Source organism: Eulemur rufifrons, chromosome 15 (genome assembly GCF_041146395.1).
Source record: "Eulemur rufifrons isolate Redbay chromosome 15, OSU_ERuf_1, whole genome shotgun sequence".
Classification (NCBI taxonomy): Eukaryota; Metazoa; Chordata; class Mammalia; order Primates; family Lemuridae; genus Eulemur; species Eulemur rufifrons.
This window is the reverse complement of record NC_090997.1, coordinates 68,766,860-68,792,304: the sequence shown is the minus strand read 5'-3', so window position 1 is coordinate 68,792,304 and position 25,445 is coordinate 68,766,860. Positions and strand designations below refer to the sequence as shown.

The 25,445-nt window shown below is 34.5% G+C and overlaps 1 protein-coding gene across 1 annotated transcript; it reads left to right on the top strand.

The window, feature by feature from the left end:
* Nucleotides 1-3,895: 3,895 nt before the first annotated feature.
* ZUP1 (zinc finger containing ubiquitin peptidase 1) lies at nt 3,896-23,928 on the top strand. Its single transcript, XM_069487725.1, has 10 exons — nt 3,896-4,112; nt 6,196-6,771; nt 11,236-11,346; nt 12,855-12,973; nt 14,573-14,741; nt 17,292-17,480; nt 17,759-17,924; nt 20,420-20,571; nt 21,546-21,766; nt 23,682-23,928. Exons 2-10 carry the CDS (start codon nt 6,210-6,212, stop codon nt 23,727-23,729), a joined length of 1,737 nt encoding a protein of 578 aa, XP_069343826.1. The 5' UTR covers nt 3,896-4,112; nt 6,196-6,209; the 3' UTR covers nt 23,730-23,928.
* The last annotated feature ends 1,517 nt before the right edge of the window (nt 23,929-25,445 follow it).

Genomic DNA, 25,445 nt, shown 5'->3' with positions numbered 1-25,445 from the left:
TAATTTCAAATTAAATTTTTATTTTAATCAAATAATACAAGTATATCATTTGAAGAGTCCCATAAGTTTGTCATGAAAATTAACACTTCCCTCCTGACCATCCCCAGTGCCACTTCCCAGAAGTGACCATTTTCAACTGGTTTAGATATTTCGTATTGGTATCTCTTTTCTAAGTAAAAATTTTAAATCATATACTTATAATGCTATTTTTTCATTTTTAAAAATCATAGATATTATCTATTGTTATCCTTTTATATAAGATGAGAATTTACCATACTCTTACCACACTAGCCTCACAACACAAGTGCGCGCGAGCGCACACACACACACACACACACACTCTTATGCCTACTTCCTCATCTCATAGCCTCTAGTATAGTTCTATCAAATTAGTTTTGTTAAATCAATATTTAATGTTTATGTAAATAATGTTACATAAATAGTGGTCAGAGCTACATTTCATGGTATACTATAATTATATTTTCTTCCTTGTATAGTTTTTTTTTGTTCTAAAGTTAATAATTGTCTGTTTTCTATCATTAGCTTGGTTTTCTACATACTAATCATTAATTCATCCTCAAAGACACTACTAGAGATGTGCATTAGTTTCCTATTGCTGCTTTAATAGATTATCACAAACTTATTGGCTTAAAATGACACAAATTTTTTATCTTACAGTTTTAGAAATCAGAAGTCCAAAATGGGTCTCACTGGGCTAAAATGAAGGTGTCAGCAAGGCTGTGTTGCCTCTGGAGGCTCTAGGGGAGAATCCATTTCCATGCTTTTTCCAGTTCCTCAAAGCTGGCTGCATTCCTTGGCTTTTGGACCCCTTCCAACAATTGCATCACTCTGACTTATGCTTCTGTTGTCACATCTTCTCTGACAATGAACCTGCTGTCTCTCTCTTATGAGGACCCTTGTGATTAATTGTACTACCTAAATAATCTCCCCATCAAGATCCTTAACTTAATCATATCTGCAAATTCCCTTTTGCCATGTAAGGTAACATTTTCACAGGTACTGGTAAATTGGGCCATGAACATCTTTGAGAGCCACTATTCTGCTTACTACAGGGTATATTTCTCTCAGAAAGATCACAAACATAAAGTGATCTGTGAATTGCTTCTTTCCTCCCTCTCTCCCTCTCTTTGTTCTATTCCTTCCTTCCTTCATTTTCTTTCTGTTCTCCCTCATTTTGGAGGAGCTTCTTGAATTCCATATCTTACACTTTCTTTGCTTCCTCCTTCATTTTGGTGGGAACTTAGAATGGATGAGAAGTAATGTTTTGGGAAAATTATGTTCAGTATCATTTCTTTGATAATTAATTTTCCACTGATTTTGCTGTTATTCCTTTCTGTATCTCTTATTAGTTGGATGTGGAACACAATTTATCATTTGATTTTTTCCCCTCTTTTTCATCCCTTGTTCTTTTTATTCTGTTTTCTGAGAAATTTCTTGGGCTTTATCTTTCAGCCTTCTAATGACATAATGTATTTTAAAATCTGTGATTACATTTTTAATCCCAAGAACTATTTCCTATTTTTTATTCAAAGATTAAATTTTCTTATCACTCTGAGGATATTAATTATAGTTTCCATTGAACCTTTTTCTCCTTTCTTTGTTTCTTCAGAGTTCATTCTCTTTTTTTTTTTTTGGCTTCCATCTTACCTGCCATAGGATGTACTCAAATGCCTGATAGTCCTTGAGTATCCATGTATCCATTCATATTTAAGAGTAAGACACTAAAGAAACCTACTGCAAGCTGTGTGTCTATGGGGCTTGTTTATTTGTCAATTGGTGGCCTCCTTATAGAGTGGTAAAATGGAGACCTCACTGTTCTATTGCAGAACTTCCTAAAAGTTGACATCTATAACTCATTTCTCGTGGGACAATCAACTTCTCTGCAGAGGAATTTTCTAATCTCCTGCCTTGGGGGCACAAATCAGACATCAGAATGTGATGGGGAAAAGGGTTAGAGGGTTCATGATTTAGTATTTAACTTTCCCCATTTCCCATTTTCAGTCCAGCACCTTGACCCTACCCTTAGCTATTCATTTCTGGGTTCATAGCCTTTCTGATTCATTTTCTTCATGAACTAAATCTGTAGCCTTCTGTCTGGACAGAAAAGTTGAGTCACATAACAACCTAGTCATACTAGTCAGGGTTCTCCAGATAGATATAACTTACAGAATATATGAGAGGAAATTTATTTGGGAATTCACACATAATCACAGAGGTGAAGAAGTCTCGTGATAGGCCATCTGCAAGCTGGAGCACCAGAGGAGCTAATAATGTGGCTCAGTCCAGAAGCCTCAGAACCAGGGAAGCTGAGGGTACAGCCCCCAGTCAGAGGCTGAAAGTGATAGCCCCCAGGAGGCCACTGGTGCAAGCCTCAGCATCTAAAAGCTAAAGAACCTGGAGTCTGATGTCCAAGGGAAGGAAGTGAAAAGGTGTCCTACTCTGGAAGAGAGAGAGAGGAGAGAATCACCCTTCTTTCATCAGTTTGTCTAAGCAGGGCCCCCTTATTAATAGATGGTGTCTTCCCAAACTGTGGGCAGGTCTTCTTCTATCAGTTCACTGACTCACACGTCAGTCTCCTCTGGAAACACCCTCACAGATACACCCAGAAACAAAGCTTCACCAGCCATCTAGGCATCCTGCAATCCAGTAAGTTAATACCTAAAATTAACTCACACTGGTGACAAAGGAAATCTGGAGGTGAGATTCTAATAAGTGTTCCTTATTCAGACTTTCAGCATAATGTTTCTTTTTTCAGTCCCAAATTTCAACCTCTTCAGAAGTATCATGTCTTTAATTTCTGAACACTTCCAGATTTGGGGGAGGTATGAATTGACGTGTTTTTTGTTGACTTCTGTTCTTAGCTAAGTTAATTATTACTCATTTATCCATTTTTTAGCTTTCAAAGTTTTGTAAGAATCTCTTTAGCTCTTCATTGTTATTGTTATTTTTATTCTACTATCATTTTAGTAGATTTTGAAAGGCAGGGGAATATAAATGTACATGTTCAACCTGCCATGTTAAACCACAAATCTCCAGAATAATTTTTAAAAATATACTGTTTATCATCAGATAATGTCATCCTCCTATTTAAACATCCTAATAGCTTTCTACCAGGTCATACATGATTTGGTCCCTGTCTATAACTCTGACCTCACTTTGTAATCTCTTCACCCTACCACATTATGTTCTGGTCACAAAGTGTGCTTTTTGCTCCAGCGTTAGGCCTTTGTTCTTGATATTTTCTCTGTCTGAAATGCTCTTCCTCCTGTTGGTGCAAGGTTTCTTCATCAGTACACTCACCTCCTCAGAGAGACCTTTCCTAACATTAGTATCTCTATAACCCAATTTTATATTCTTCATAGCACTTATTACGATCTGTTCATTTACTTTTTATTTTCTCCGCCTCATAAGAATGTCAGCTTCAAATGTCATGGATTTTGTGTACTACTTCGGCAGTTCCTTTTCCAAACAGAATACCTTTCTAATAAGCACTCTTTAAGTATTTGTTGAATTAAATAAGGGCTGAATGACAAAAATAGGATATTTATGATCTTGTAACTGAAAGGAAAGAACCTATCTTACTTATCCTCCATCTTCGGAGTACAGTTTTGTAATTAGAGAGTGGTATTCAGGAGGCCCTAGACAGAGTAAGGTAGACTCGTGCATGCCCTAGGACCCGCCTTATGAGCTCACTCAGATTGAGTCTTCAAGACCTCGGAGCCTAGTTTTCTCTCTTAGCAAACAAATCAGGAGTTGGAACCCAGATGGGGGGAGAAAAAAAACGGGAATGGGAAGGATGTAAAAATGACTACGTCTCCCAGAACGCACTACATCCGAGATCGGAGTGGAGCGGGGCATGCTGGGATTCCTTCCCTTCCGGAAGACCAAGGAAGTGCTTTTTTGAATGTGGTACTGAGGCGTAAGATTTCTTGGAGTCCCTGATTCTTGTCTCAGTTAACTGTGACTCTCTGGTTACTGAGAGGGCCTGGCTGGGAGAGGTATTGGATGCCGCGCACGCACTCTTGTTCCGGAGGGGACCGAAGAGGAAACCGAGCGGAGCTCAGTGTGGCAGCTGCCTCCTTTCCGGGCGGGTAAGAACTGACGGTTGCATCCCTTTTTCCCCCCGCCAAAAGCTTTGATCTAGTTAGTGTCTGGGCTGGTTTTGTGTTTTGACTCCGGCCGTTGGCGCAAACTCGGCCTTGTGGCATTCCGGCCCTTACCTCCTCCCCCAGCACGTACCCAGCCCGGCACCTGCCACCGGCCTTCTTATGTCTCTCTCCCGCTTCTGAGTCCATATCCAAGTGTATCCTTTTGTATTTGGCCGTGTCCCAGCCGCCGGAAGAGAAGAAACTCTGGGTGTGACGTTCTTCCCGGCTGGGAAGGGGATGTCCGGAGAACTTCCTTCTAACACTTAGCTGGAGAGAAATGAGAAACATAAAGACAATGTAGGGAGGTCTTGTAAAGGTAAACTTATTTAAACGAAGGGAATAGTGTCATTTTTCTTTTCCTGTTTGTCTGTAAATAGTCCGTACCTGAACGATGGTGTGTAGTAGGAAGGTGATGGCGGCGATTTCTTTTTAAAAACCATTTCTTGACTTTACCTTTGTGTCAGTAACCAGTACTTCCGTAGTCCATAAAATCTAAAAGTGACTAGTGATCTAGTATAACTTATTTTACTGATTGAGCCTCAAAGAGATGAGATTATAAAAAATGATGAAACCTGAGATTTTAACCCAGTTCTCTCGACATTGGAATAAATGCTCTTTTCTACCATGCCACCTCCGCTTTTTTACTTTGGGGTGAGAGTAAAGGCTATGGAGCATGACTGGGTTAGCATTTTGGCTTCCACTGTATTCTGGCTGTGGTGACCTACCTGAGCCAAGGTTTCCCTATGTGTAGAATGATAATAGTGTTACCTGCCTCCGCGTGGAGATTCTTCCAGGTTTTTTGTGAACGTTAAGAGAAGAGAATTTCTAGACATTTCATGTGAGCCAAGCAAGGAGAGCTTTTTGTTGAAAACAAATAGTATACTCTTAGTGGGGAGAGCCGGCAGGAAAGAGAGCAGCTGTACTGGGAAGAAATTATTTTAGATTTTTTGTAGGTGTACTACTTGAGGGGAGGAATATTCAAGACCAAGGGGTTGGCTTTTACTAAAAATTTGGGTAGTAATTTCTAGGATTAGGTTCCCTCCCATTTTCATACTTTATAGGTTGTCTGGGAACTGTCATGGTGATTTAAAAGGCAGAGAAATTTTGAAATCACAACGTAAATGATATTATAATTAGCCAAAGTTCATGTAAGGTGGCAGAGATAGCTGACAAGCCAGTTGAAGCTGGTTCTTGTCTGTGGTTATCAGCCCCTCTAGTAAGCTTTTGGTTGAGGGTTGACACCTGCATCCAAATCTGCAAGCCTCAGCATAGGGTCTCAGCCCTGTCTCCTAATCTCTTACTCTAACAGTAGTACTTAAATTAGTTTTATACATATAAAGCTGTTTAAGTGTTAAGTCCTATTATTAGAGATTATTTACCATCACCATTATAATCAACTTTAGTGTTCTGTATTTAGATACATCAATTGATAAACAGGTTTCTTCTCTTTGTTTTCTATTACTGGAGTTACCTTACCTGGACATTTTTTTTTTTTTTTTTGAGACAGAGTCTTACTCTCCTGCCCAGCCTAGAGTGCCGTGGCGTCAGCCTAGCTCACAGCAACCTCAAACTCCTGGGCTCAAGCGATCCTCTGCCTCAGCCTCCCGAGTAGCTGGGACTACAGGCATGTGCCACCATGCCCGGCTAATTTTTTCTATATATATTTTTAGTTGTCCATATAATTTGTTTCTATTTTTTTTAGTAGAGATGGGATCTTGCTCTTGCTCAGGCCAGGCCATTTTTTAAATGTTACTTTTTCTTCACCTTGGACCAGACACTTTTTGAAATGTTTTATTTTTAAAGTTATTTGTTTACATTACTGTTGTCTTTATTTGAAACCATAAACCTGAAATTTTGGTTGAGATTTATAAATAAGTTTGTATATGTGAGGAACAGTAAGTACATTGAAAATTGCTTCATCTAAATAACCTAGCATTAAATACTAAATAATTGTCTCAAATCATTTTATGACATGAGTTTTTATTCAATTCTTTGAAACTTAAAATAATGTTGTATTCTTTTCTAGCTACCTGTCATACCATGCTTTCCTGTGATATTTGTGGTGAAACAGTAACTTCAGAATCAGACATGAAGACTCACCTACTAATTGTTCACATGGAAAATGAAGTTGTGTGTCCATTTTGCAAGTTGTCAGGTGTGAATTATGATGAAATGTGTTTTCATATTGAAACTGCTCATTTTGAGCAGAATACACTGGAAAGAAACTTTGAGAGGATAAATACAATACAATATGGAGCTTCAGATCACAAAAAGGACAACATCCTACAGTCTAGAACAGACGTTAGTTCAAGTATTCATTCAGCTTGTGCATCTAATCATCTGAAAAATTCAGCTCAAAGCCTGCCTAAGGATAGTACTTTAAAACATGAAGCCTTTTATGCAGAGAACTTAACTGAATCTAGAAAATTCCTGAAAAGTAAGAAAGAACAATCTGGCTTAACTGAAAGAAAAGGATCGATTTATGAAACAGTATACAGTCTTCCCGAATGTCCATTCTGTGGAAAAATAGAGGAGTGTAGTCAAGATATGGAAACTCATATGAAAACAAAGCATGCCAATCTTTTAGATAATCCATTAGAAGGTAAAGTGTTCATTTTATTATAAATTATTAAAAGTAACAGTATTCTTAAATTAATATCTGGTCCTAAAAGTTGCTTTGTAAGTCAGATTACTGCATTACTCCATTTTATGTCTGTAACATTTTTCATTTGCCATTATTGCAATATAAAAATACAATTATGAGAAAGAATTTTGATGCAGATATAAGATGTTTCAGCTATATTGAGAGTAATTTTGAAACCTTTCTGTCCAGTTTCTAGAGAATATTCTTTTTATTTCCACCAGCTCAATGGCATCTGGACTGTCCTGGACTCTTTATTGTGTTCTAGTTTGACTCCATTATGATTAGAGAACATACTCTGTATGATACCTGTTTTTTTTTTAAATTTGTTGAGGCCTATTTTATGGTTCAAAGTATGTTCTATCTTGGTACATGTCTTATGGGCACTTAAAAAAAAGAGTATTATGCTTTGTTGGGCAGACTGTTCTATATATGTCAATTAGCTTCTATTGTTTGTGTTTAGATTGTATATATCCTTGCTGATTCCCTGTCTAGTGCTGACTAGTACTTATACCAATTTTTGAGAAGGGGTTATTGAAATCCCTGATTTTAACTGTAAGTTTATCTGTTTTTTCTTTTAAGCTCTGTACGGTTTTTTGCTTTATGTATTTTGAGGCTCTCTTATTGGTGTATACACATTTAGGATCTTATATTTTTTTCTTATTTTGAGCTTTAAGAATTCTCTATTTTGAATACAAGTTCTTTATCAGAGAAGTATTTTGCAAGTATTTTCTCCCATTCTGAGTTATCTTTTCATTGTCTTAACAGGGACTTTTGTGGAATAGAAGTTTTTAATTTTAATGAAGAGCAGTTTAATTGCTTCTTTCATGGATCATGCTTTTGATGTTGTATCTAAAAACTTATTACCAACTTCTAAATAAAAGTTTGATAGTTTTGCATTTTACATTTAGATCTACGATCCATTTGAATCTTTGCAAAAGGTATAAAGTCAGTGTGTGGATTCCTTTTTTCATGCATTTCCCCGATTCTTAGTGAAATTAGTATCTTTTTCACATAGTTATTTTAATTTCCTCTATTGTGAAGTAGCATTCTATATTTTTGTATATATATGTATTAAGTTATGTGCATTTTCCAACTGTATTTATGTTGTCTGATTTTCTATTGAGTTGTCTTCCTCACTTGCTTTTTAAATATATTTTCAGTACTAATCCTGGACTTCAGCTGTATGCCATATGCTATTGATTATCCTTTAATTTTGTGCAGGATTTAAATTTTGTTTATGTTTGCTTTCTATGTATTGTCTAAAAAAGTATTTTGTACCCTGACATCAAAAAGGTATTCTTATTGTATTCTAAAAATTTTAATGTTTTATATTCTTTTCTTCACGTTTCTTTTTTACTCCATCTGGCTTGTGTGTGTTTGTGAGTGTATTGAGTGTATTGTGTGAACTAAAAAACAAATTTCTAGTTTTTTCCTATATGGACCAGGTTTACCACTGATTCATAATACTTTATATTTTATTAAGTTTTCATATTTATTTGGGTAAGTCTTTTAGTTCTGCTTTATTTATCTGCTTGGCTATTGTTTTCTTATTACCATACCATTTTAAAAATTATGATTTTGTAGGATGTCATCAACATCAGATAGGATAATACTTCCCTCATTTTTCATTTTCATTGTTAACTTAGACCTTCTCATTTGGTGTTTTAGAACCATTTCATCAAGTTTCGTGAAAATTCTGTTGGAATTTTGTTTGAAATTAGATCAAGATACACCTCTGAATTCAGGCCATCTTTTTTAATCCCTCAATAAAATTTTGTGTTGGTTTTCATTATACATTGGTGTTATTTTTATTCCTACATAGTTTATAGTTTGTATTGCTTTTGTAAATTAGATTTTTTTCCTCTTAACTTTTGCAGGTTTATAGAAGCATTATCAATTTTTTTTATATAGCTAAGCTATCTAATCTTGTTCAAACCCCCCTTAGTAATTTTAATAGTTGTCCATTGATTACTTTGAGTGTTCTAAGTAGATGATTTTATTATCTGCTAATAATGAAAATTTTGTGGACTGCTGCAAGGATTCTCATTGATGAGAAATGCCAGACACATTCCACTTATACACTGTTTCCTGTAAGTTTCTCAGTAAACTGGTGTGTGGCTTATGGTAGTCTTGAGTCCATATATTTAGTTGTATCAAAAAAGACCTGATTGTCAATAGAGGTATAGAAGTGGAATAGGTAGATAGCTAGATGTAACCAACTTTTAGTTACAACAAATGGATTAGGTGAGTTTGCAGGTAATTTAAAGGAATGATTATCATTTAGAGGATGCATAGAATCTAGTAAATAAAAACATGAGAGAGGCAATGAATGACAAAAAAATAGGCCATTATATTCTATATTGGTGGTTTTAATTAGGGCAAAGACTTTAGAGTGGTGCAATTAAAAGAAGTAAGGTGGAAGGATAGGTAGTTAGAAGAGGGATGTTTGAAATTGAGATTTCAGAAGTGGTTTAGGTATTGGTGCTGACAAATCAAGGTTATGATTGTGCCATTCAGTGGTAAATTAGTGTGAAGGACAAGATTGTTGGAAGTGAAGGCAAAGAACCATCCCTATGGATAGTGAAGTTGCTAAGAATGATCACAGTATAAGAGCTAGAAAAAGAAGATTTTGATTCAGGTGCTAAAATCTATAGTAAATGAAAGGAAGTATGTAGGATTTAATAAAACATTAGCCACTAAGAAAGGTATGGGATGCTATATATTCTGGTAACATGAACTGGTAAAAAGATGGAGCTTTCAAAAAGGTAGGAAAAAAACTAGTTTGACAGTGATGAAATGGAGCAAAGGGGACACCTTTTCTACTTCTAGGACCCTGAATTATGAAAGAAAAATTGCCTGTGCGTTAGGGGACAATAGGAAAAATGGGTTCTCATGGGCCAACCAGATTTCAGTTAAGGCAAGAAGGTTTAGTGAATATATAGAGAAAGCTTGTGGTTATAAAGAGGCTGACTGATAATAGACTGTGATTTCCGGAGGATGAGGTAGTAGGCCTTGGGAAGTTGGGAGGGGTGATAGGTTGGGTCAGATTTGTGGATGTACTTCAAATATTTAAAGACTGTTAAGACACAGCCAATAACCAATTAGAATGGATTGATTGTCCCACAACAGGTGGTTAAGTCAGCCCTGGATGACTCCATTGAATGATAATGGCTAACTTATGAAGCTTAGACTTCCAGTGGTAAAGAAAGTATACAGAGATGTGAGGTGCAATGGTTCAGTGTTGAGGAAGGTCGGTGATCACTTCAAACTAGAAATTGGCTTGCAGTAGTGTGATGATCAAAGAGATGAACAAAGGCCTCCTTGGCCAACTCTGAGGCATTTTATGGTAGAGAACTGGCTGAAAGTCCTCTCACAACCTGCAGCATTACTTATGGAAGCCATATACCTTTACTGCTTAGTGCTGCTTTTGGAGATATTTTCTGAATACTTTTACATACCTCATTTTCTCTCGAGTTTTGCCATTGAATTTTTTATTTCAATGATCATATCATTTATTTTTAATATTTATGGTTTTTTTTTTTACCTTTCTGTTTCTGTTTCATAGTTTTCTGTCCTGGTTTCAAAGATTCAGTTCCTCCTTTATTTCAGTGACTATTTGGAACATACTTATTTTACAATCCTTTATAAATTACTGTTAGCTCCATTTCTTCACAAGTGACTTCTTTAGTTTGTGGATTTTGGGACTGTTTTTCATGGCATTAGCCCTCCCAATGTGTTTTGCAATTCAAATTTTAGTACTCATCTGTTATGGGAGTTTTCTCTCGTGATTACTCCCAGTGAAGCAGTTTCATGGTTCCTTTACCTTGGCTGTTCAGTCTCCACTTCCAGAGAAAGCCTGTTAGTTTGGATTGCTCAGTGCTTTCACTCTATGTATATGCATAATTCTGGGTCCCTCTTCTGTGCCTGTTATCTGCCAGGCCTTGGTGTTACAGAGGTTCTGCTGCTTCTGTTACTGGCAAGCTGGACCTATCTGCTTATAGTGCTGTCTGATAGATACAGCTCTTTAATCCCTGATCTGAGGTAGTCAGTATGGTCCCAGTTCCCAGCTTTATGCTGGATGCTAAAGTTCAGCACCTTACCACCACTCATTTTGGTGGCTGCTGAGAATTTAGCTCTAAAAACACATATCCAAACTGGCTCCTACTTTCCATTTTGGTTTTCTTTCCTACTTTTCTTGTTTTGACTACAGATCTGAATGTTTATTATTAATATTTCCTTTTTTTTTGAATGGTAAGAGAGGTTTGTGCTATGTTCAGTCTTCCATCTTAACCCTAGACATGGAGAAATAACTTTTAAATCCAAGTTTAAACAGCTCTTAATAGGTTGTAGACAATTTTTAATATAAGGTGAAAAACAAAAAATTTAAAAAATAAAATCTACTTTATTATGTCTCTTACACAGACTGTGATCAACCACTCTATGACTGCCCTATGTGTGGACTCATATGTACAAATTACCATATTCTCCAGGAACATGTTGATTTGCATTTAGAAGAAAGTGCCTTTCGACAAGGTATGTTTTTATGTTTAAAGATGAATATGTTGTGATTTAATTTTTTTAAAGTGTTATATTTACAAGTTGAGGGCATTCCTTCAGCAGATAGAAGTAACTGGATTTAGCATTTGGTCAGTAAAAATTGTTAAACTAGAAACTGCTGTATGGCATATACACTTTTAAAATGAATACGAACTATATAACCAAAATGTCTTTTAGTGCATTTCTAGCTGCTTACTCCAGCTTCCAAAATTACTTACTGGATTTTTAGTGACTCTTTTATAAAAGTTTCCTTTGTCCCATGTGTTTTTTAATAATGACATTGCTCAATTATTCATTATGATGCCTTAGAAGTGGAAAGATCCTATATGAGTTTTACAAACCCACTGAAAGAAAATATAAAGTGGACCCTGAGAGAAACCAATTGTGTTCTACCCTGTTACAGTTTCTTAAGGTACATACATAACTCCTATTAATGCAGGGATCTTTACTGTCCAGTATCAGTGATCCTACTACATATCAGTGATCTCCATGGACAGCATTATCTGCTCACTCAGCCTAACCCCTAGATGAGAATACTTCTCTATTCTAGTGGTTTTCTACTAACTATTCTAGCTGGTGAGTTATCTTCCTTTGAACAAGATTGCAAGAGAGTACTGTGGAAGGATAGATAACCCTTTTGAAGCTGAATATCTGATAATTCTCACTCTTTATGATAGGCTTTGTATGGGCACATGTATTATGATGTAAGCCAATAGTGGGTAATGTGAGAAAGATATGGTCTGAGTAAATCACTGTAGATAGTGTCAGGGTGTACTAAAAATCATTTGTGAATTGTATATCCCCAGGAATGGAAGGGGACACCAAATAGAAAGAAGAGGGGACCAAAGCAGTTGTTGAGAGGCTTGAAAGGAAAGAAAGACTATTTAGTAACATAATTTAACCATCAGGTTGTAGAGTTAGGGAGACAAGGTACTGGCCAGAAGCTACTGACTAATGGATCTGAGACACACTGGGTAGAGAAGAAGCAGGGCAAGATGTTACAAAGTAGCACCATTTGTTTGGGTCCAAACTGTAATTAAGTTATCTAACACCTGTACTTTGTAAGCAAACATTTTTATGTTTTCTATTATTTTCATTTTCTCCCCTAGTATTTCTTTGAAAAATCAATCTGCCTTAGTTGTGTTAAGGAGCATCAATGAAGGATGTTACTTAACCTCTTTAAATTCTGATTTCCTCAGCAAATAGTAATACCTACTTCATAGGGTTGTCATGAAGGTAAAATGAGATAATTAATGAAAATGTCACAGCTTAAACCCTCAGTGAACATTAGTTGTTACTTATATGGAGGGTAGTCCTTACAGAAGCAGTTTTGAGTTTTGCTAGGTTTCTACTTGGTGGTTCCATGACATTATAGTCATGAATAAATGACAAATAATAGCATTTACTCTTTTTAAAATATGTATTAGCTAATAAGCTTTGATTGCAGTAGTTATTTCATTTTGAACATTAAAAATGTCTAACAGGCATGGATGGAGTCCAGTGTTCCAGTGGTCTAGAATTGGCTCACCAGCTTCAACAAGAAGACAGAAAGAGAAAATCTGAGGAATCAAGACAAGAAAGAGAAGAATTTCAGAAACTACAGGTACAAAGATTAATAACAATTATGTATTTTGATTTGGTAGAGTTCTTATTTTTCAAATATGCTTTCAAAACTCCAGCCTATTATTTTTGTCATTAATATTAAAAAAATTGTTATATATATTTTATAGTTAATAACGGCCACCATTTATGAGTACTCATTCTGATTAGGTACTGGGGTAATCCCTTCATATATAGTCTTTTCAAAATCTTTACAGCAAACACATAAAGAAGTTATTTTAGCCCCCCTTTCTTTTTTTTTCAGATGAAGAAATGGAAACAAAGAATGGTTAAGTAACTTGCTCAGGGTCAGGCAGCTATTAAGTGGTAAAGGTTGGATTCAAACCTCTGTAAGTTGATGGGGCAAATTAGGAAACCAAGACTCAGAATTTAAATGTTTTTATAGGTACTTGGAAATGAAATTTATACTTAGAATTAATGTCTCCTGAGTCTTCAGTTCTTTTACAGATTGCAATTTCAGGTATTTAGAAAGAACCATTTTTAATGGAAAATACTTGATGATATTTGAGAGTTTATTTATCTTAGGTGGGTCATGGTATCTATTGAACTAAACTGGCAGCATCTGTTCTATTTTTAATACATGTTCATTTTTAACATCCATTTCTACTTTTTTCAATCCCAGTTTGTGGACCTTAGCGTCATCTGTGCTAATAATGCTCATAGAGTTTTTAAATGTTCTTTTTCTATGTGTTAATAGGATAGCATATACGTGAAAAGGGTTTATAATTGAGTAGTTTTGAAAGTGTTCAATTAAACAGGTTTGTATACTTCAGGACTTCTCAGAGCCTTTAATATACTAACATGCATTGTACATATCATAATTTTCCCAGACTTCTTTGACCTCTTTTTTTCTCAGACATCTCACAATGTCTATTTTTCCTTGGAATGTGCTTTGGAAGATGTAATTTAGGATTTTTTTCTCACTGATGATTCCTTTACTTGCAAAATATTTTCCCACCAGGATTCAGAGGAGGAAAGAAAATATAGGCTTTTCTTAAGTCTTCTATGCCTTGTGTAATTTTGAACATCATCAATACAAAAAGTTTCCAATATTTAAGGAGGTTTGTTATTTATCTTTGCAAGTTAGTTCTTTAAATAGAATCAGTTCTATGCATACAATTTGAGATTCTCAGTCCAGCGTGCAGAAACATAGTTCATTTACTGGGTGGCATGATTGAATGAAGGAATTAGGAAATAAATAGGCCTTTGTGGACTAGCCTGGGAACCAAATAACAAAGACTGGCAAGTTTCCTGCAAAAAATCAACAGTATGTTCAGAACTCTTCTGCCTTTCACAATACCTATAACAGAAAGACAGGAATCCTCTACTTTCCCTACTACAAGGAAAGTAAGACTCTTGCTGTAGAGTTTGCCTATAGAGAAGTGATTATTACTAAGTCAGGGATCTGCATGTATGTGATTTAGGTTTCCTAGAAATCTTTAAGTTGACTTGTATAAAGTCTGTAAGCCAAAATGTTTCAACAAATATTTTAAAATAAAAACGTAGTTAAGTTTACATCTTCATCAAGGCACAGGGACATAAAAATTACGTGAGTTTTTTTGTGTCTTTTATGTCTCAATAGAGACAGTATGGTTTAGATAATTCCGGAGGCTACAAACAACAGCAACTGCGAAATATGGAGATAGAAGTAAACAGGGGAAGAATGCATCCATCTGAATTTCATAGAAGAAAAGCTGATATGATGGAATCGCTAGCAATTGGTATCGATGATGGAAATACAAAAACTTCTGGTGAGTACAGCAAAATCATAGTTTTAATATTGCATATACCACTGAAATAATCAAAATCATTTGAATTTTGCTTAATTTTCATGATCCATGGTTTATGTAGTTTTGCATAGTTTGTGTTCAAATATTGTTTTGAAACTTCTGAACTTCTGTTTTTACAATAAATAATTCACTTAAAGATAATTTTCTTTTATATTATGTTAATTTTTTTGACATTTAAAAATGAACCTTTTAAAAAACTTTTTGTTGGACACTAATGATGGTCTAGAAGACCAGTGTTGTCTAATAGAGATATACTGTGAGCCTCATGTATAATTTTAAATTTCTTGAATCCATTTTAAAGAGTAAAAATTGAGATTAATTTTAATAGTTTAAACCCAATGTATTCATATTATTATTTCAACATGTAATCAATATTAAATATTGAGATATTTTAATTAATGAGATAATTTACATTCTTTATACATTCTTCAAAATGCATTTTGTATTTTTTACTTTACAGCACATCTCAATTAGAAAAACCATATTTTAAGTGCTCAGTAGCCACAAGTGGCTAGCTACTATTCTATTTATCATTCAGTACATTTTTAGACACTAAGGGCTTTATATACATTGTATCATTTAACTCAAAACAAACATCCTCTTGTGTACTGTTACATATTCTGGATGATGTCATTATGTTTAAAGAGGTTAAATGACTTCCCTAAGGCAAAGTTACAGGGCCAGTTAATTGGCTCAGCCAGTATTCACAGTCAGGTCTGCTGCACTCCAAAGCATGTCTTTTTTCCTGATGAGTATTTTTAAAAATTATTTTCTTTGTATATCTGTTAGTGTAGTAACAAAATTTATATGGAAACAGCTTTGTTCCCATCACCCAGATTTTTTTAATGTTACTGTTTTGTCATATTAAAAGTTTTTAAAGCTATAAAAGCTTTTATGTGTCTTTTAAGCCCTTTGTGTACCCCTTCTCTGATTCTAATCTCTTCTCCCCGACAAGGGAACCGTTATCCTGAATTGATATTTATCAGTCTCATACATGTTTGAATATTCTAATCATATGTGTATGTACATTTCTATAAATAATATATAATTTACATGTGTTTAATCTGTATATAAATGGGATACAATATGTATGCTATTAATTTTTTTGCTCAAATATATTGGCTCTTACAGTTGTATCATTCATTTTAGCTGCTCTCTAGCACTTCCTTTTATGAATTATATACAAATTACCTGTTTTCATATTCAAAAATATTAGGTTGTTTCCAATTTTTTACTGTTATAAGTTAGGAACAGATCTTCTTCAAGAGTTTCTAAGTGGTTGTAATCTGCATTCATTGTGTATTCTCGCAATATGTATGGTGACACTTTTTAATTTTTGCCATTTAGTGGGTCATGGGACGACATATGTTTTAATTTGCATTTCCTTGATTACGCCTGAATTAATTTACTTTTAAATGAATTACCTATTCTATTCTCTTGTCTCTCTCTCTTTTTTTTTTTTTTTTGCACTAATGGTGTTTTTAATGGCAGCACAATAGAGAAGTATAAGGTTTTACTAGCTTGAGCTGTTAATAATAGAAGTTTTAAAAGTAGCCATTGACACTACCAAGTAGCCTCACAACAGAAATGTTTCTCAGGCTGTAGAAAATATACAGGACAGGGTAGAGACTCTCTCATATTTAGTAGGCGGGCAAAAGAGTTAACTGCCAACCCAGTACTATGAATGTACTCATTTGGAAAAAATTTGTTTTGTTCTGGTGATGGTTTCACCTTCCTTATCTTTTAGTTGGGTGAGAAATAAAAGAAAATTTGCTTTCCCAAGTTTTATGTTCTCTTGTAATAAATGTTAATACACGTTAATAGGATGCCATCCATTAAGCGTGCAGGAGTCCTCCTGGTTATTTCTGAATCGTGGTGTGTACACATGAGAGCTCAAATAGCTTGTCTTCTTGCATTTGGTTGTTACTTGCTTATTGTTAGACAAAAGATTAGCAGTATATCCTTTCCATATTCCTTGCCACCATGAAAATCCACAGTCCTCACCAAATATCTTGTTTTAAAATTTGGGAAATGGTAGTAAAACAAACAAACAAAAAGCTCTTATAAAAACCACTCACTTCCTAAGCATGGGCCTGTGCCTTCCCCCAGAACACTGCGTTTCCACTTCAAGTGATGGGCCTTCCACTTCTACCCAGATCAGAAGACTAGAACATGGAAAGGGAGTGCATATATTTTCCCTTTTCCTGGCACAGTCATCTTCAAATTTTAGTTCTGTCACATAATATAATCTCTGCAGATGCAGAGATGAAAGATGCAAACAATTTCAATTCTGTGTAACATGTAATATACTAGTGTTAGGAAAATTGGATTGTAGTAACAAGCCAAGGACATGAACTAAAGTTGGAGCAGTAAGAAGGGAAAGAAAAATATGGAATTGACAGGGTTTAGATGTGTAACTTGAGGGAGAGGTTGATACTAAAAATGTATGAGGTAGCCATATAAAGGTGATAACAAATCCTTCTAAGTCTCTATATCTCTTTTCTGCTTTAGGAATTATGGAAGCACTTCATAGGTATTATCAGAATGCTGCCACAGATGTGAGGCACGTGTGGCTTTCTACAATGGTGGATCACTTTCATTCATCGTTAGGTGACAAAGGTTGGGGTTGCGGTTATAGAAATTTCCAGATGCTGCTTTCATCATTATTACAAAATGATGCCTATGATGATTGCTTGAAAGGTATGACTCTGAACTTGTCATATGATAAAATTTGTTTGATGTGGAATGAATTAATACATAGCAGGGACAATTATAACTTCAACAAAGTTAGGGGATATTTACATAAGAAACCTGAATTCTGGTTGGAAGAAGAGAAGATGATATAATAGAAGATGTTAGGAATAACAGTCCTAAAAACTGTGTTGTAGGTTCCTCTATAGTATATGATAATACTGCTAAGTGATATTGTTCAGTACTTTAGTACCTGTCACATAACATGTTTATTTGTGTGATTTTAGGTATGTCAGTTCCTTGCATTCCAAAAATTCAGTCTATGATTGAAGATGCATGGAAGGAAGGTTTTGATCCTCAGGGGGCCTCCCAACTTAATAACAGGTTACAGGGAACAAAGGCCTGGATTGGAGCATGTGAAGTATATACACTCCTGACTTCCCTAAGGATAAAGTATGTACCTAAAAACGCAAGTAAATATTATTGCCATATCTGGAAGCTGCTTTTGTTTTTTTAAATTTTATTTATATCAAAGAAATAGTTAAAAAATAAAATTAAGTAGCATTAAAAGTCTTATACTGAAAACTAGCAGCTTATTCCCTATCTCATGCCTCTCTCCACTCTCAAGTTCTATTTCTCACAGGCAACTGTCACTTCCGTTGTTTTCAAATAATATGCTTTCATAGCTATTTCTTGTTTTATCAGTTTGACATAGTGTCTATTGTGTTTTTTTAAATCTTCCACCTGATCACTCTCAATCCTTCTAATATGATTAAATCTCAATTTTTATTAAAGTCAGAGTTTACATCTTTAGAATTTCGTAAATATTGCTCATTACTAATTTTATTTCCTTTTCTAACAAGCTTTTAACATTTTTCTTGTGTTAATAATTGTCTTTCTTTTCCCCTTTTTCTGTTTGCATCATGGTCTCAAGTTTTTCTAAACACTCCTTCTGAGGTCCTCCTCATTTCTGGACACCTCCTTCTTGGAGTCATCTGTCCTAGTTGAGCCAATCTGGATTATTTGCCTTCTAGATCCCTTCCACAGCTATTCCTGTGTAGCATTTCTTCACTATTTTCTTGTAACGGGACCTGGATTTTTCTGGATTCCATGTCTTTCTCTTTTCTGGATTACTCCCTTTTGCTTGAGCACTTGCTTTCTTCGCTTCGTGAGAAAGGGTGTCTAGTCCTTATTACTTAAATGATAGTTTGGGTGGCTTTATCTCTAAAATCATTTTCAGATCAAATTAAGTTTCCACTCTATTGACTTATAGCAACCAGTATTACTGTTGAGAGTAAGATGCCATCTGATTCTCATTTTTTTTTTTTCGTATAATCTATTTTCTTTGGAAATTTTTCACATCTTCTCTTAGCCCTGATATTATGAAATGTCCCCATGAGTGTGGGGTTTGATTCATTGTGTTGGGCACTTCTTTTTCTCTTTGAGTCTGGAGTTGTGAATTGTAAGATCTCAGTTAAGACTTTGGGCTTTGGAGTCAGACTGCCTAAACTTGATACTAGCTTTCCTACTTACTAGGTGAATGACTTAACTTGTCTGTATCCTAATTTCACCATTGATAGAAGAATATATTAATAGGAACTACTTTATAAAATTGAAACAACAATTAAATGAGATAAAGTGCTTAGAACTGTGACAGGCATGTAGTAAGAATTCAGATATTAACTGTTGTTTGATAATTATGATCCCTCCATGTTCTTAATTTTAGGGGTAAAAATATTTCTTACATTTTAAACAGAAAACTAATATTGTGCATATAACTTTCTTGAATTATTTAAACTATTTTAATGCCTTCTAAAATTATTTCTGCCTTTTTCTTTTTCTTTTTGCCAATCTGTTCACACCTTCAGTTATATATAGTCTATCATGTTCTGTGCTTTTAAGTAATTCTTAAGGAAAGGAAAATTTCCTTCTAAAATCCCTGATGTATCCAGCTTTTTTCTTGGTACCTTAAGTAGTTTAGTAAATCTTTTTTATTAATATCCCCTGAATTTGTTTACTAGTTATTTGAAATGCCTTCCTTTTGCGCTCTATATGAATCATACTCTGTAGGTATTATTCCATATTTTAAATGTAAACATGAAAACTGCTAACCCAGAAACACTCTATTTCTAAACAATTTATTCAGAAGTTTCATTTGAGCACTTAAAACTCAGTAATCAATTGCAAGGAATCAGCAGTAAATTTGCTGAGGCCAAGGTTAACAACCATTGCAATTTGGGTGTTTTATCACCATGAGAGCCAAGTACAGGTATCTGTTTAAAGTGATAAACCTATTAAATGCTTTTGGTTATACTTGACCCTTTTTAAAATAGTTGTTGAGTAGTATATACAGTGCTTCTGGTTAAAAAATTGTTTACTTAAGAGTGACTCCCACTTGAAAATAGAATACCACTGAGGATATATAGGAGATAGTTGTATAGATGTGAGCATACACACATTTTTCAATGATCTTTACAGGTATTCTTGTCTGTTGCTGGAATTTGAGAGAACTGACAGAAAAAATATTCAGGATATTTTTTATATATGCAAATGGCTATTGAATTAAAATCAGAAGTCAGCTTCTAATTGATCATCAGGATTAAACATTAGAATAAAAGCTGTGTCCCAGATTATATGTAGATGACTTTTTAATCAAGTATGGTCCTCATTTATAATTCATGAAAAGGTTATCAGAAAAGGTTTGCAACCTTTAGATTAGTCATCAGCATTATGAATAGTTATTTAAATAATTACTTTCCCTGCAAAAATGACAGTTTTGTAGATAAATAAAAAAAAGTCTATTTAATTTTCTTTCTTCCTTCATAGAGAAGTAATGGCTAGATAAAATTAGTTCCAAACTAAGAATTTTTTGTATACGAAAACTCCATTAATTAAAATATTTAAAAATATTCTCTACATAATCCATTTTATCAATTTTTTTTTCATAGGTGCCGTATTGTTGATTTTCACAAGTCGACTGGTCCTTTGGGTACACACCCTTGCTTATTTGAGTGGATATTGAACTATTATTCTGCAGAGAGGGAAGGAAGTCCAAAGGTAGTATGTACATCTAAACCTCCTATCTATCTTCAGCATCAAGGTTAGTATAAATCATAGATAACGATGTTATTTATAAAACAACAAACTATTACTTTAGGACAGGTTAAGATTCTGATAATGGGGAGGTGTTGTGACATTAGTCTGTCTGATTTTCAGACCTACTTTGTTAGTACAATACATTCTTGAGTAATAAAGGATGATAATTCCTGGCATCTTCTGGACCTTTGGACTTGCTGGGGTTTTTTTGTTTACCCTTCCTTTTTTGTTCTTCCTTTCCTTACCTTCTTAGATTTTTACCCAGGTGTCACTTAAGTGAGGCCTGCTCTGACCTCACCTTATTTCAAAGTGCAACTCATTATCCCAGCCTCCCACCACTGGCATTTACTTCACTTATTTACCTTGTTCATAGAATATCTCTTCCTGTTAGAATATAAGCTTCATGAAAACAGGCAGGAGTGTTTATTTTGATTTTTACTGTATACCTTACTGCCTGGAATAGTACCTGGCACATGGCTACTTGGTATATTTTGTTGAATTGATGATTTGAATTGACAGGAATAAAGAGAAGTAAATGTTAGGAATTTCATTATTTAGGAATACAAACTATAAGAGATTAAGCTCTCCCCATTGATATTCTAGTATATATAATTTTACTTTTGTTTACCTTTTGGAACCATGAGAGTTTTTGTTCCAGAATAGGTACATAGGTAAATTTCAAATCCTTTCATCTGAGATAATTTGTATAAGAGGAATCAAGGGATTGGGAAAGGAAAAGTGTGGCAGAGTAGAAGCAGACTTTTTTGTAATGAAGCCTTTAGAAAACTAAAATTGAACAAAAGAAAACTGAAGTAGAATTGAACTCTTGTGTCTTAGGAGAGCTTGGGTATATACATGTCAGAGAGACTGGCTATATATGTATTTATGTTCTAAACATAGATATGCTCACACACTACATATAGAGACTGTATAACTATAGCTAATATGACATAGCTGTTTTTTTAAATCTTTTGATAGGTCATAGTCGAACAGTTGTTGGAATTGAAGAGAGAAAAAACCGAACATTATGGTTACTAATATTTGACCCTGGATGTCCTTCTCGAGAAATGCAGAAACTATTAAAGCAAGACATAGAAGCCAGCAGTCTCAAGCAACTTCGGAAATCTATGGGAAATTTAAAACATAAGCAATACCAGATAGTGGCAATAGAGGGTGCACTTTCTCCAGAGGAGAAAATTGTAAGTATCTATTTATTATGTGATGCTTGAGTGGGTTGGTTTAGAATTTTTAGTTAAAATCAGTGCTATCCCTTTGTATCTTCTAGCACCTCATTCTGTTTCATTAAGCTGGCAAAGATATTTTATGGTTTTTCACTTCTAGAATGGGCATCCTTAAATTTGAAATGGTACAGAGTGACTGTCAATTACTTAGAGCTTCAAATAAATATTCAGTTTTATAATATTTAATGTTTAATGTCAGGTGAGTGATGAATCCTAACAATATGTATGGTGGTAAGAAAACCTAACTTAATCCAAAGATACCTCAGACTGGTTTTATAATTATTATTTATTAAAATGTGATTCTTGTGATTCCTGAGGCTCTACTTTATGTGCTTGGGGATATGCACAGTTCCAGAATTTAACTTCATTAGAGTTGCCTCTTCTCTTTATCCTTTGCAGTTAAGTGATGAGTGGTATATTACAGAAAAATTTTTAGAAATTGAAAAATCTCTACTTAGTATGAACTGAAGCTATGTGATAGCACATTTTTTAAGTCTAGAAAATGCATAGGCCCTGGTATCTTAAAATAATGCCCCTATTTGAGTACTTCACATTGATTTATTTTCCTCTAAAGAGAAAAGAAACAGAGGATTGGAAAGAAACAGTTATGGAAAATAATAGGATCTTGGGGGAAAGGACTATAATTTTTTGAAAAGAGAGAGAAAGTAATCTTTTCAGCCTCATAACATATATAAAGGCAAAGATTGTTTAAGAGATTCTTCAGTTTAATTATAATACATTAAAAGATTTCTTTGCAAGGACTTAAATACCAAAATTGCATTCACTTTTTTCACCTTATTAATTTGGCCAGATAAAGTTGGGGGTTCATTTTAATTATTTTAAAATACTAAGATCCTTGCTCACCAATATACACATAACTTTTGAGAGTGGTTAAATATTGTTGTGGACTCTAGCTGAACATTTTAGTTAGCTGTTATCTTTCTAGTTTTGGAAACCGAGTCATTGGTGGGGTTAGAATATTAAAAATGTACTTTCCACACTGTGCATTTCATTCTGTTCCATTGTTTTTGAGCTATGAATTGTGTAGCTGTGTCTTTATAAGAATCATAACTTGGCTAACAATGCACAATACTGCCAGGTAGAAAAAGAATAGTAAGTATAATATGATTATAATAGACAGAAATTTTTATACTGGCAACTGTCTTAAAATTACCATAAGACATTTCTGACATAAATATATTAATATTTTGAGTATCTACTCATTCCAGACCCTGTTCTAGATGTTAGAGCACTTGTTTAGGTGAAGGGATTTATTTTAGAAAATATCTTCTAATTCAATTCAGTCAAATAATAAATATACATCTATGTAATAACCATGTTCCTCAACTCTTTTTCACAGTTTGATATACAGTTATTAAATTACCTCACTGCATTCTTAGTTTTCCATTGTGCCAACTTGATTTAATTAGTTTAATTTAGCTTGGTTTAATATGTCTTGATTTGGAACTCAGGTTGTGAAAATAGCACAATGATTGAAAAGCTTTTTGGAGTGATGTTTTTAAGGCCATAATAAGGGAAATAATTTTCTTAAAGTTTCTTTGCTCATATCCCTATGTCCCTCTGGCCCTCTTCTGTGTTTTATCTGTCTCTCTCTGACTTTGAGCCAGCATTTTACTTTTGATCATTATTCATAAAAAAGCAACACATTCTGTTTCATTTGCTTAATTTCTTTATGGCTTATCTTTAAAAATGTTTATTCCTAATTTCATAAGTTTGTAATTTTTCTTTAGGAATTTTCATTATTATCTTGAAAAAAATCTCAGATTTTATTTTTATAGTAGAATGATAATACATATTCTAATTAATTGACTTCTAGCTTATAATTGACGGTGTTTTTAAATTCCTTTTCAAGGCCAGGAGACAAGCCTCTCAAGTCTTTACAGCCGAGAAGATTCCTTGAAGAATTAAGCATTTCAGTGCTTCAAAATTTTGCTTTGTTTTCCCAATTCAGATATTGAACTCCTTAATAACAACTTATGAATCTATGAATTCTCTTAACTACTCAACATAAAATTTCGTTTCTAAAATGCTTATGTTATTTACTCCTGTAACTTTATTGTTTAGTAATTATTTCAGTAAAATATCTTGTTTGCATTGTGGGCTTTGTTTTTCTTTTCTTATCCACATTTCAGAAACTTGTTTTATAGCCATAAGCTAGTATATATTTGGTCCTTGTGTTAGGTACTTTTATTTTAGTATTTTACATGTATTAATGAGTTCAAGCTTCAAAAGAGTTTTGTGAGATAAGTACTATCATTAGCCTCATGAGGAAGCTAAAGTTCTGGGAGGTTACTAATTTGCCCAAGAAAATGATTGTGACGCAGGTTGTGAACCTCGGCCGTTTCACTTCCAGGCTCTTACCATTATACGGTTTGGCTGTCTTTTGTTAGAGAACATACTTAATGAAATTGCTTGTTCACTGCTTAGAAATAATCTTAAGATTAAGATAGTTCTAAAAACATGGATTTGCTTTTATTAAATATTTACACTATACAACTATGATTTAGAATCTTGTGTTTAAGGTGTTCTGTGGAAAAGAATCTTTCAAATTCTTGTTGGATATGCCATGTATGGTTACAAGCAAGAATCTTACTCTGGCCAATGTAAACAGAAGGAAATTCATTAAAAGATTATCAGAAGTTTGCAATCAATGGGTAGCTAGAGAACTGGGGTGGAACCAAGACAATTGTGGAGGCTAGAACATGCTCTCATTTATAGCAGGAGCAATGCAGTTAGGAACCATGGTAGAATGTCTCAGCTCAACATTCAGATTCCAAAAGAGGGCACATCTGATTGGCACGAGACTGTCTAATGGGACAGAGGTAGTTCCTCAAAAGGAAATCAGGGTAGATGAGGAAAAGGATATTAAGCAACAAAAAAGAAAAGCAAGTGTCTATTACATCATGAAAAAATGAACAAGAACCTACTTGAATTAAGTTTTATGAATTTTAGGTACTCCAACAAAGACCAAAAGTTGCATTTCAAGGATGAAATAGTATTGCCAACTGCAGAGTTGTGGAAACCCTTCTAATATTCTGTCTGTTGGACTAGTAACCAGTTCTCTATTTTATAATCCCCATGCAGTTATACTCTTTCCATGCTGTCCACATCTCTTAACCTAGATAATGTGGTAACCTCCTAACTGGTCTCCCTGTCTGAAGTGTTGATTCTCTCGTCATCCTTCCACACTGAAGCCAAAACAAACGTTCTAAAATACAAATATGTTTGTGTGACTTTCTAGGTTTCTTTTTTTCATTATGGGCAAAATCCAGACTTCCTATACAATCTGGCTTCTGCTTACCTCACCAGGCTCACTCTTCAGAGGAAGTTTCACTCTTTCTAGACAAAAATCTTTTGCCAAAATGTAGCTAGTGCTGCTTAGAACCTTTCCCCTATAGCTTCCTGACCTGTTCAGGTCTGGATTAAACACACCTACCATGCGCTTGGTAACAATGTTACTCAAAGTGTAGACTGATGATCTGCAGTCTGTGAGAAGGTAAGTGCAGAAATTGAGAACCGCTGTGCCATTTTATTTTACAAAAATAACAGCAATGGATTGGAATTTTTTTAATTGGTTCTTTACCACAGAATTACCAGTGTTCTGTGGTACCCTGTA